Source organism: Acromyrmex echinatior, chromosome 14 (genome assembly GCF_024713525.1).
Source record: "Acromyrmex echinatior isolate Ae372 chromosome 14, ASM2471352v2, whole genome shotgun sequence".
Taxonomy (NCBI): domain Eukaryota; kingdom Metazoa; phylum Arthropoda; class Insecta; order Hymenoptera; family Formicidae; genus Acromyrmex; species Acromyrmex echinatior.
Window position 1 is genome coordinate 952,728 of NC_141865.1, and position 12,429 is coordinate 965,156.

Below are 12,429 nucleotides of genomic sequence, written 5' to 3' on the forward strand. Positions count from 1 at the left end.
CTATAATTGCATAATAAAATAATTGTAATTAGACGTTCCATTTTTACGATTATTACTGCTATAATGTTGATAATAATAATCTTATCTATGTATGGTTCAAACATGAAAAACTTGTACCATAAATTATGATAATTTCAAAGATTAATATAGTAAAGCATTCTGAAACAAATGGCAAATAAAATAAATTTTTATTCAGTAAGTGCAATCGTTAATTACAGGCAATATAACTATTTTCTTAAATTCACTTACTACTTATGTAGTAATAATAACTAAAAAATATATTTAAAAAACTAAAGATTTTTAAGCAATGTGTGACTATCATTAATAATACAATTGATTATATTTGTATGGTCTAATGTATCTGGTGAATACACCTAATATTTGAATAAATGAATAAAAAAATGAATGAAAATACTCATTCGAATACACTTTTTTTTTATTCGTCAAGAAACGAATAAATACTTTTTCATTCCATTTGAACGAATGTTTTTTAAATATGATTACCAATATTTTCGTTTTTTAGTCACTTTTATTCTATATTATCTGCACGTTATAGCTTGCAAGCCTGCAAGAGAAAACAGAAATCTATAAAAACAATGGCTACAATTACATCGCGCGCTTAGTCATCTATACAATGGGCATCCTATAGGTTAAACAAAGATATTTTTATTGGAAATAAATAATACATCTCGGAATTTAATGTCCATAATGAACGACAGATATTTCTAAATTAAAAATGTATTACTTTCTAAAATATTTTTCAAAATTTCGAAGTTTCCTTCATAAAATTTGAATATTACATGACAAAAATAAATAAAATTCATCTTTTTTTACTTAAAGTCATTAAAGTGCCGGTTATAGTTAAAGGTAACGAAAGATTGGAGCTTTTTTCAGTTTATATTTTGTTTGAATGAATATGAATACTCGTTAAATATTCATAGTTTTTTGTAAATAAATATCTTTTGAGGATCCAAAATTTTAAATGAATATACAATCGATTACAATCTTTTTATGTGAAAATTTTGAATAAATAAATACAATTTGGAGATCAATTAAAATTTTTCGTATTCATTCAGGCACACTAGTTAAAACAACTCTGACGCAGTTCGTTCCAAAAAATGACTATAAATTATAATCAAAATTAAATTACGGTAAATGCAACCATTTTTTTTTTCGGACAAGATATCGGGGAATTTTCAAATTCTACTTGCTCAACGATGCCGAAAATAGTGCGATGCAGAAAATAGCCGAACGATTCGATCGGCGCGGGCGGCGGCACGTGGCGGTCGGCGCCGTGAAAGGCGAAGACGCGAAAATGATCGGGGAGCGGCGCGGTCCCTAATGGAATTATAAATTCAATACCGGCCGGCACAGCGCACCTGAGTCTGTTTCCTGGTATCCGGGTAGATTTTCTCGCTCTGGATGCACGAGGTGTACACACGGGACGTGTGTGTTACGTTACGTGGCCGTGTGCAAAGCGTATGGATGTAGCTGCCTCGCTCGCGCATGTATCGCCGCCGCCATCGTAATTGCCATCCTAATAATTGTCACGGTGTACGAACGCGTACACCGCAGCCGCGCGTCCTGCACCGTGTGTTTCCGGGTAAATGATGGCCCGCTATCCAATCTACGTTCATCGGACGAAACCGCGTAACCGGCCGAAGATTAGTCGTGTACGTGTGATAGCGTTACGCGCGTGTCTGTGTGTACGCTCGCATGAATCACTCGCGTGACGTTTCTAATTGCGGATATTATTACGGCGCGAGAGATCTATCTCGACGATGAGAATCGATGAGGGACATAAAGAGATGGTTTCGGGGTTTGCCGAAACTAATTTTCAGCTCAGATTTTCTCTTGTAGACGGTAGAAAAAAATATTTGCGTTAAAACCGAGTCTTGTTAAAATTTTTTTATTGAGTTCTTAACATGTTCAAATGTTAATATAATGTTTAACATAACGTGGTTGTGTTACTTGAATATTCTGTGTTAGATTAATATTCAACATTTCTTAGTGCTAAAATAATACTGTTTATGAGTAAGTGAACAATTAACATAAAGATGATACACGTATTTTAAAAAGTAAATTCTGAGGTAAATGAATATAAAATGTATTATTTTAATATTTTTTTAAGTATTAATTTTGAAGAAATATGCTTTCACAAATTGTGTCAGAGTTATATTTTGTGTTAACTTTTGATGTATCTAATTTTACATGAATTTTTACATAATATTTCGTTATATTTCTTAACATATTTATCTTGTGTTAAATTAACATTAAAAAATTAACATAAATTAACATCAAATTTGGTGAACCTTTTGAGACACGTGAAATGTGTTAAAATTATCACAAATTTCCCAATTGTGTGCCAAGGAAAAAAGATACTGTTTTTCCCAGATTGAAACTTTCCGAAAAAAATTTGCGTTTCGAGCATACTGAAAATAAGCGAGAGAGATTCTTTCTAAACTTTTGTTAGATGAAGAATTCACGTTAGTGAGATATTGGATAATACTTATAATTACTTATAATTATGTGACGATGTGAGTGAAGAAGAAAATTAGCGAACTTGTTAATTCACTACTATACTGCATATTCATTACTATTACATATTATTATATAAAATCATGTGAATTATTAGATACTTGATAAACTCGTTGAATGTAACGAATATGGGAATGTGAATATTATTAGAGTTAGTAGAGCAAATAACCGGCGCGCGCGGTAAACTCCTAAAATAATCGAGTCGCATTATGTCAATTAAAAATGTAAGAAAAATCAAACGGAGTTCCATGTAGGTGATAAATTCTGTAAGCTTGATCAAATAAATGAAGGATCTCTTTTAAAAGCCTTATAAAAATCTATTTAATCTTCTCTTTCTTTTTTGGCCTCTATTCTGTAATTCTTAACGATATTACTAAATGATTGCCATTAATAAACAACTTTTCTTATTTTATAACAAAAAAAAGCGATATAATTGTCCTAAACTTTACAACAATTAGAAAAATTGTTAAATTATTTTGTTACCATTTTATTATTAATAAATAACATTATCATGTATAGCGTTTATTAAATAAGTGTTTATTTAATAAGTGTTCATTAACGACACAATCATTTCACAATAATATCATCAATTAAAGATCTCAAAGAGAACAGGGCCTTTATAGTCGTGCAAACTATAAATAAAATTACTTCCCTATTATACATTTATGCAAACATAATTTCATTCCGATCGTATATACATTTTATCATATTCATCAAGCCAAATTCGAGTATATCGGCTTATTTGAAAATTGATAATCGCTATCTTGTTGCTCGCGGCAAATCAATCTCGATAGCGATACACCCCTATCTTCAGGTATCTCGCACGCGTCGGGTTGTATCCTTCACTACGGTCGTATTATCGAGATTGGGCTCACCTCCTTCTGCCCCCCGCTCACCCTCCTTGCCAACCGGGTATCATCCTCTCTCGCCCCCTCTCTCTCCCTCTCCCTCTCTATGGTTCTGTAGCCCCAATCACACCGGCAGCCGCTAAGTGCGATCCATTACGCGTAATGGAATGCGCCAATTATAACATTTGCTGAATAATTGGCGGACGCTCGGCTGCGCCTGCCGATGGTGCAGGCCGGCACATAGGGTATATACACGCAGAGGTGGCTGAAAGGGATAGCGGGGGGTGAGAGAGGATGGCCGATGTGTGGGTGGTTGTGTGGCACCCGCTCGATACGCGCGCGCACTTACACACACACGCACATGCACATACATGTGCGTAACGCGCGCGCGGCATGGCAAACATCAAATAAATCATTTAATAAATTTTGCGGAAGTGGTGGTGGTGATGGTGGCGGCGGTGATGGTAGTGGTAAACTCTAAAAGGCTAGTCCGTTATTTTGCAGTGACGTTCATGAACGCCGGCAATGACGGCTAGTATATTTCTCGTCGTTCTTTACATTTCTTTACGCCTTTCTTAAACTTGTCGACGCATGTCGTGCGTAGAAAAGTAAAGTACATGACATTAAATATATTGACATCTTCCTTCATTAAATGCATCATTGATAAGCATCCCGATTCTATTCCGATACTTTTCGAGAGAGTATCGGCACGTTATGAGAGGTGAGTAGAAAAGAAAAAGGAACAAGAGTTAACGAAGCTTAAACTAGAGCAAGGAAATTTCGAGATGGGATCAATACCACGATATCAATATCGTTAAGATAATTTATGAAGAATATAATATAGTGGCACGATGGAAAAAGTGCGAGTAATGTGTTGTTAAAACAAGGAATAATACCTGTAAAGATAAAATGGAGATGGGACGAAAGAAGACAGAGATTAAGGGGGTTGTTTGATCTTTCGATTCAAACTTCAGCTCACTTTCTTACTCTCTTATGTTCTTAGGCTAGGTTGTTCCACTTTTCGGTAAATTTCAGTTCACTGTTCTTATTTTCTTACATTTTTACTCTTTTACTCTTTTGTTTATCCAGTAGACACATTATCACACAATTTATCCGAAGATGGAACAAACTGACCTTAAAGGATGCTGTTACATTCATAATATCAAATTATACCTATTTTAAGTTTATTTTTAGTTACTTCTTCAGGTCGCCACTGCTCTTACTCTTGTCGTTAATTAAAAATAATAGAGTTGAACAATTTAACTCAAGAAAATTCACATAAAATTTGACTTAAATGTATTATAATATGTTGTTTACTTTTTTTAAATTCGTACGTTGCGTTAATATAGATATTGTTTACTTTGAAGCTAAGTAATTCAATCGAAAAAATGGATTGATTTACATTTTAACACACATAGAAATTAAAAGTAACAATATTAGATTATTATTGCGCCTTTGATATCAGTGTACAATGACAAATATTATCACAAAAACTCATATTAAACTACGCAGTAAAGATTGAGAATTGCAACTAATCAAATAATTTTTATTTTAATCCATTTTATTCTAATCGATCAAATTTTAATCTCCAATTTGCAATCCTCAATTTTCAATGCGTAATCTGATACAAGCTTAGCAGTTTTTTTCAAATTGCGAATAACTTATTCTACGAAGTGTCCATAAAATATGTCGGTACAACATAGAGAGGGCAAAGATAAATGAAAAGTGATAGCCGATATCACGTTTCATTTAAAAAAAAAAAAAAAAAAAAAAATGAAAACTTGAAAATCTATGTTGAAACTACGGTAATCCTGCCATATTTTCTGCAATATTAAATTAAAAATATATTTTTTATACACGAGACGGGGTTCTATAATAAATACTTTTATAGAATGCGCGTATCGTTCAATTTCCCGCTGACTCTGAAAATATTACGCGTGTTTTAAAACATATACGCTCCACTAGTAACGCAATTTTTCAATTACATCAATTAACTCTTCAAACATTTACATCGCTCGAGACTCGAACTTCCGCACGCTTTTTTCGTTCCCCTTCCTCCCCCCTCCCGCTGGTATCCGGGGTTTCCACGAGTTTCGCATCGACAGCGCGCAGATAAATTTGACGCGCTATATAAATATATAAAAAAAAATGCGAATAAAAAGAGAAGATCGGACCGTTGTAACAAATCCAGCCTCAAAAGCGTCAAAGGGCGTCGGCGGTGGCGATTAAGATCCTCATGCGAAATTGATGCTAATTGATTTAATCCGGCCGGTATTTACGGCGGGCAAATGAAACGAGTGTTTTCACCGTGACGTCAGATACCGGTACCGGTATAATATCAGTCTCACCCCCTTTCCCATCCCCGTCGCCGTCGCCGCACACCGACACCGTCGTCGGGGATGCGTAAAAACGCCGTTCGCGCACACGTCGACGTGTGTGCAGCAGTCTATAATCGAGTTATGCACGCCGCATTTTTCCATCAGCTCTGCCTCCTCTCTCTCTCTCTCTCTCTCTCTCTCTCTCTCTCTCTCTCGTCGATCAAAGAGCGCGCGGCCACCCGCGCGCGGGAAACGGGGGTGGCGGAGGGTGCACATAAAACGTTAGTAATGCATCCCGGTATATAAAATGCCGCTCGTTCGCGCAACGCGCGATATACACACATCAAACGGTTTATAAATCAAAACTTATAAAAAATTTTTGCGTATACGATATTACCGTCGGCCGCGTTTTCCCAGCCCGTTACTATGACCGGCAGCGCATTAACGCTCCCGATAACCCCCTTCTCGTTTTGCCTAACCCCCTTCGTTACCCCCTTCCTCTCCCCACCTCCACCTCTTCTTCCGCCCTTCAAAACGTTTTCCGGTGGAAAGTAATCGGACAGATCACTCAGCTTCATTTGATCGCTCGGCCACACGATAAAATGCCGAAAGTTGTGACGAAAGTGTTATAATGAGTACAACGTTACACGCATTTCCGGCTTATCGCGGGAAAACGCCGCTCATTCGGAGAGATTTCCGACGTAATTGAGGAATTAATTGATTCGATCGACTCTCGATTTTGCCCGACGATCGATTTTGTGAAATGTGGAGTAGCAAAATATGTTTATTACCAGGAAATCATTATTATTGCTCGATCAAAGACGCTGATTGGAGATTCGATCTTAATCAGCTATTGATTCGCGCTTAATTATAATAAATCTTACTTTGATTATAGAGAAATTATTCCTCCTATGCTCTTCTTTTAATAAATTCGATATAGGTATAATTCGGTTTAATTGTTTCTACAGAACTTCTTTAATTATTTTTGATAGCAAATCTGACAGCAAAACAATAAGAAAATCGCATTTGACGATTTTCTTTATGTTCTTTTTACTAAAATTGATCGAATAAATTCGTGCGATTTGATTCGTGAATGAATTATTATTTTATTTTTTGTAATTGACATATTTTTTGTTTAATCTGCATGGAAAGAACGATTTTATTGAAGTATCTAAAAATGTTAACTTATGTCGTAATCTGTAAAAATTGACCAATTATATTCGATTATTATTTCCCTCTTATTCAACTGTGATTGATTAATTTTTATAGATTACAGCCAGTATAAATAATCCTTCCCAATAAGCAAAAAACGTTTGAAAACATTTCTTGTTTACTGGGTTAAGTATCATAAGAGTTGAAAATTTTTGACAATTCTTAAGGGGATCTTAAACCAATAGGAATTATCGACAATTGCAGATTGCCAATTTCTTCTCTAATTAACTTTATAAATCGTCAAATCCTTTTACAGAATAAAAGTACGCACAAAAAAAAACACCGGCCATACTAAATTTGACGAGAAAATTGGGGAAAAATTCAAAAGTTCACTTTGTTTCAGCTTTCATATATTTCACCTGTCATCTTAGATTATAATTCTTTTGGAAGCAAAAATTTTATAGATCGTACGTATCAAATGATACCTTCCCCGGAAGCGTATGATATATATTATACAAACAATCCTGAGTTTACGAAATTGTGATCAAAGGCCTAACAAAAAAGATTTTCCACGATTAAAGTATACACATCAATGGAATTTATTCTGAGCCGACAAAAAATTTTTCTTAAGATTTCGAAATTTTTTGTCGTTCTCGGTATAAACTCCACCTCACAGACACGTATTAATGCGTATACTTTAATCCTGGAAAAGGATTTTTGAATCTCTAAAAGAGGAAAAAAGTAATTGTTAAAAAAAGATTATGATTAGTCGGTAATACAGACGCTTTAAAATTGTTTTAGGGTTTGCTTTAGGATCCCCTTAACTGTAATTAATTGATATGATACGTCTTATGGTTATTGTTACGACGTGCGGTCATCCCGAAACCTATTAGGTATAATAAGCTTTAAGCCGTAAACTATCGACCAATCCGATGTGAGAAGAATAAGTGATGATTGATTGAGCGCGTTCAAATTGAACAAAGCTAGCTTGCTCGCCGAGCGATTGAATGTGATTAATTGGATCTGTAAGTAACAACCAATCATGTTCATTTGCTCGGCGAGCAAATTAGCCGTTATTGATTCAAATGCACTTATTCCTTACTATGAATACCTTCCATTTAGTGACACAAATCGATATAAATGTTCTATTTTTCTTCACACTTTATGAGTAACAAAGACAGAACGACATTTGTGTCGCCTATATCTATTGTGTATCGAACTAGAATCACAGCACAAAATAAACTTAAGCAGTAAAAGATAAACAGCAAGGAAATTAACGTGTTGAATTGGTTGTTGCTTACATATATTGGCCTTACGATCTTTATTGTAATTGATCAATTCGCTTAGCCCGGATCTACAATAGATTTTTAAGCCTTAAGCCATAAGAAATGGACGAATCACAATCGATTATTCTTCTCGCATTTGGTAATTAATTTCTTAAGACTTAAAACACCTATTGTAGATCCAGACTTATTGCTTACACTTTACTGCTTAAGATTTTTGTGTGCCATAATTCTTAGAGTCGCGACACAGACTTTTACATAACGCATAACGCATAGTGCATAAGAAAATCGACTAATCTGAATCCTTCCTTTCCTTCTACTTCACAGAAGAGGAGAACTTTGATTGGTTAATAGGTTGAGCCATTACGCAAAAATCTTTATCATGACCCTTAACATATAAAGCAGAGAAAATATACGTTGTAATTTGTCTATATGTTATAAAGAAAAAAAGAGAAGATAAGTTCTGCAAAAGAAGTTCAATTAAAAAGAATAAACCTACAAATGTGTACCTACCAATGCCGTTACGATGTACGTTTCATGTTTTAGAAGTAAGTACTCTATTTTATGTGCTTCAAATTAAATATAAAGTTTTATGCGTATGACATGAAATTATCCGAATCGTTCAATCTGGTGATTCGTGTATCACTTCACGCTGATGATCCTCAAACGGCCAACTTAGCATCTCAAATAGGCGCGAACTACAAATTACGAGATATCTCGATCCGATTATCTAAGGAAATTTAAAAAACTATAATATTATCGCTCATCCATATAGATTACATTTCTTATCGTATTTAGTATATAATAATATAGATTATTATTGTAGTTATATACATATGATATAATAATATAAATTGTTATATTTTTTGTGTAATGATCGATAATTTTTATTTCAGTTCCATAGATTAGGTAAATCATGCGAGATATTTGTTTAGTAAATCGTTATAATATGCTTTATATTTAAATTTTCGTGGGAGAATAATATTAGTTAATACTGAAATTGTATCTTGAACCAAAATAACAAATTCTTATTAATTTTGTAGTGCTGACAACAAATATGTCAATAAAAAAATTAATCTAATTAAGCTCTAGGAATGCACCGGACAGATATCCGGTTTCCGGTATTTTTTACTATCCGGTCAGATAACCGGATATATTATTAATACTCGAAATATATATGTATTCGACTGAAATTTTAAATTGAAAGTTTGATGCAGAATTCTATTCTTTTCAACTGATTTTGCACAGTTTATGATTTTGTATGGTGGTTATAATGATAATCGAAATAGATTGCCGGAAAATGCTAAAATGTTATTGTCTATCGTGAAAAATTTATTAAAATTAAATTTTAATTGCTAATGTTGAAACTGTATTGCAAACAATCCTGTTCCACAGTCAGTCAATTATTTATATTTTTTCTTTTGCTTTCCCTTTTTTTTAAAAATTTTGAGAAATTTATTTCGGATATTTGAAAAATATTCGGTATTCGACTAGATAACTTAATATTCAAAATCGTCGTGTTTTGAATATTTGACTCCATTTTCTTTAAAAATCTAAACTAATAATCAAATCTAAGTAACGGATTCGTGTTCAACAAGCAAAAATACATTGGAAATGACTATACACGTTCATGATATAAAAAAAGGTCAAATTTTATTGCTTAGTATAATTTGTAAAAAATTATCGTAAGGATCAATCACATTTATGGCAATATCTGCCGCGATTACATTAAAAAGTAAGAATAAAAAAATTTATGCATATTTAGACATATAAACATATTTTATACATAATTATACATAATTATGTATAAATTATACATAATTATGTATAATTTTATATAGAATTTAATATAGAATTTCATATAGAATTATATATATAATTTTATGTAAAATTATATATAACAATTATATATAACAATTATATATAAAATATGTTTATTTATATACAATTACATAAAATTATATATATATTTTTATATAATTTTATGTAACACATTTTTGTCTGAATATGTATATAGTAATCAATAATAATTTTATTAGTACAATGGTAACATGACGAAATGTTCTAGTTTCTTACAGATCATAAATTTAGGAAAGTAACAACTTCTCAATCTCCTCTACTTCCTTCTTCTGAGTTTATCATTCTTTGTCATTTTTAATTATTAAAATTCTTCATAATCTAGTTGTCTTTAGTACTTTTTTCATTAATTATTTCGTCTTCCTATGTAAAATTATGTTACGTAAGACATAATTTATGAGCAGCAGATTTTCAAAATACATTTTATCCAAAATTTTATTTTTTGAATTAGAAATGACATAGTGTTCAGTGTTGAAAGATTCATATTTAAGTTACTCTACGATGTTTTAAAAGTATTTTTTCACCATCAATTTACGTGCTGAAAAAATCTAAATATTCGAAATATATTCTGTTTAACTAGAGACAAACAAAATACATTGGTTTAACAATTAGAAACGGTTTAGCAATTTTGTTTGACATTTTGCATCTTACTTTGGCAAATTGTTTTCTATAAAATATATGGTTTCCTTGTGGCTTTCTTTCTCATTTCTTGAAAATTATAAATTTTCGATAAAATATATTTTGGAAGTCTGCTCCTTATTTATAAATTAATAATAATGATGTAATAACATTAAAGTAGAACTTGAGTAATGACACAACGCAGCCTATATTGCTATCATCGTGCTATTATATTTGAGACTAAATTTTGGCTGCTCTAAATTGGACCCCAGCAATATGTACATACAATAAAACACCTTAGGTTTGTTCGCGTCGCATGTTCTAACATGCTCTAATGATTGTTCTATAATATGCTCTTTGTTTCCTGTTTCTTGCTTTTTACCTTTTGCTTTTTTCCTATTTGTGATCGTTTTATCAACAATTATATTTCTTTGATATGTGTTTTCTGTTTCTTCTGAAGTTCGTTAACGTTTATCTCAAGCAACAGAAAACGAAAAACGGGATAAGAAACAAAAAGGCAAGATACAATAAATAGCAAAAAAACAAGAAACAGGAAACAAAAAGCACATTGTAGAACAGGCTTAAAATGCTCTTACCATAGCATTTATTCACTCTAACGCGCTCGTTGAAGTGAATAGGAACTATAGTAGGAACACATTGGAGTATGCTGGAGCATACGACGTAAAAAACGAATCTCTTGTCTTCTTAGGGAGTTCAGATTCGAATCGAATATCGACATCCATATTCAAAAATCTTATATCTATATTATCAAAATGAATATAAGTTGCTTTCCATGTACACACCAGTGAAACTGAGTCTGAAGTAAGCTGAGTATTTTATACTCAGATTATAAGAATGTCATTATTTGCTTATTTTTGTAAAAAGTTAACAGATTCAACCTTACTTCTAAAGTGAGTTTACGAAACTCACTAAAGCACTCGAGCTTGTGCAGATTACAGGCAAAAACTCAGTTAAATCTCACTTATCAGAATGCAAAAGGAATGTATATTCAACTAAGTAATGTCATAAGTGAGAATTATCTGAGAATCGGTGTAAATAAAAAGCAACAATAGATTCGTAACAAATCTTTGAATGTAGACGCAGATTTTAACATCAATTATCCCGCTGCTAATGTCAGAAAATCATAATATTCGATATTATCTGAACACATTCGATGTCTCTCTTGCATACCTCATGTATTCCTAATTTTACAAACAATGTGGTCCTTAGTCGTTCAATTTCCGCTTCCAACTCACTAGTCTGTAAAAACAATGTGCATTTACGATATTACGTTTGTATTTTTAGTCGTAGTAATATTCATAACAATTAAAATATTAATTATTAAACGAACTTTTTTCTTGTATACCACCAATAGACAGTTGTTCAAGATTTTAAACTTCTCATAAAATAAAAGTTTGGTATGTAGTTCCAGCTCCAACATCGCAATTATTCCAGCTTTCGACTTTACCTCTAGTTGTAACGTTAGTATTTCCTTTTTCAATGCCGCGTAAGTATTTTCATTAGACATTTCGTTTTCGTCGGACAACTTTATAGATTCCGACGAATTATTTTCCGATGAAAGATCTTCATTACTTGACTCGAGAGCTTCAATCTTACTTTGTTGCGAGTCTGCTTCAACATAAAGTGAGTAAAGTTGTTTGTGAAGCTTTATATTCTTCACATTCAATTCATGAATAATGTTCTTGAGCTTAAATATTTCTTCATCGATTTCCATTAATATTTTCATATTGTTATTATCCCTCGACATAAATTTCGATGTTCAATATTCTCTAACTTAAGTGTTTCTCGATTAAG

The 12,429-nt window shown here is 32.6% G+C and overlaps 1 protein-coding gene across 1 annotated transcript; it reads right to left on the minus strand.

The window, feature by feature from the left end:
* Positions 1-9,538: 9,538 nt before the first annotated feature.
* On the minus strand, positions 9,539-12,382 carry LOC105144671 (uncharacterized). Its single transcript, XM_011053722.2, has 3 exons — positions 11,966-12,382; positions 11,806-11,874; positions 9,539-10,359 (listed from the first exon to the last, which is right to left on the minus strand). Exons 1-3 carry the CDS (start codon positions 12,380-12,382, stop codon positions 10,318-10,320), a joined length of 528 nt encoding a protein of 175 aa, XP_011052024.1. The 3' UTR covers positions 9,539-10,317.
* Between the last annotated feature and the right edge of the window lie 47 nt (positions 12,383-12,429).

Coding starts and splice junctions, on each gene's coding strand:
- LOC105144671 (XM_011053722.2), bottom strand. CDS start 12,382: ATGTCGAGGGATAATAACAATATGAAAATATTAATGGAAATCGATGAA. Junction 11,875..11,965: donor TGGTGGTATACAAGAAAAAA/GTTCGTTTAATA, acceptor TTGTTTTTACAG/ACTAGTGAGTTGGAAGCGGA. Junction 10,360..11,805: donor TAAAATTAGGAATACATGAG/GTATGCAAGAGA, acceptor AATTTTACATAG/GAAGACGAAATAATTAATGA.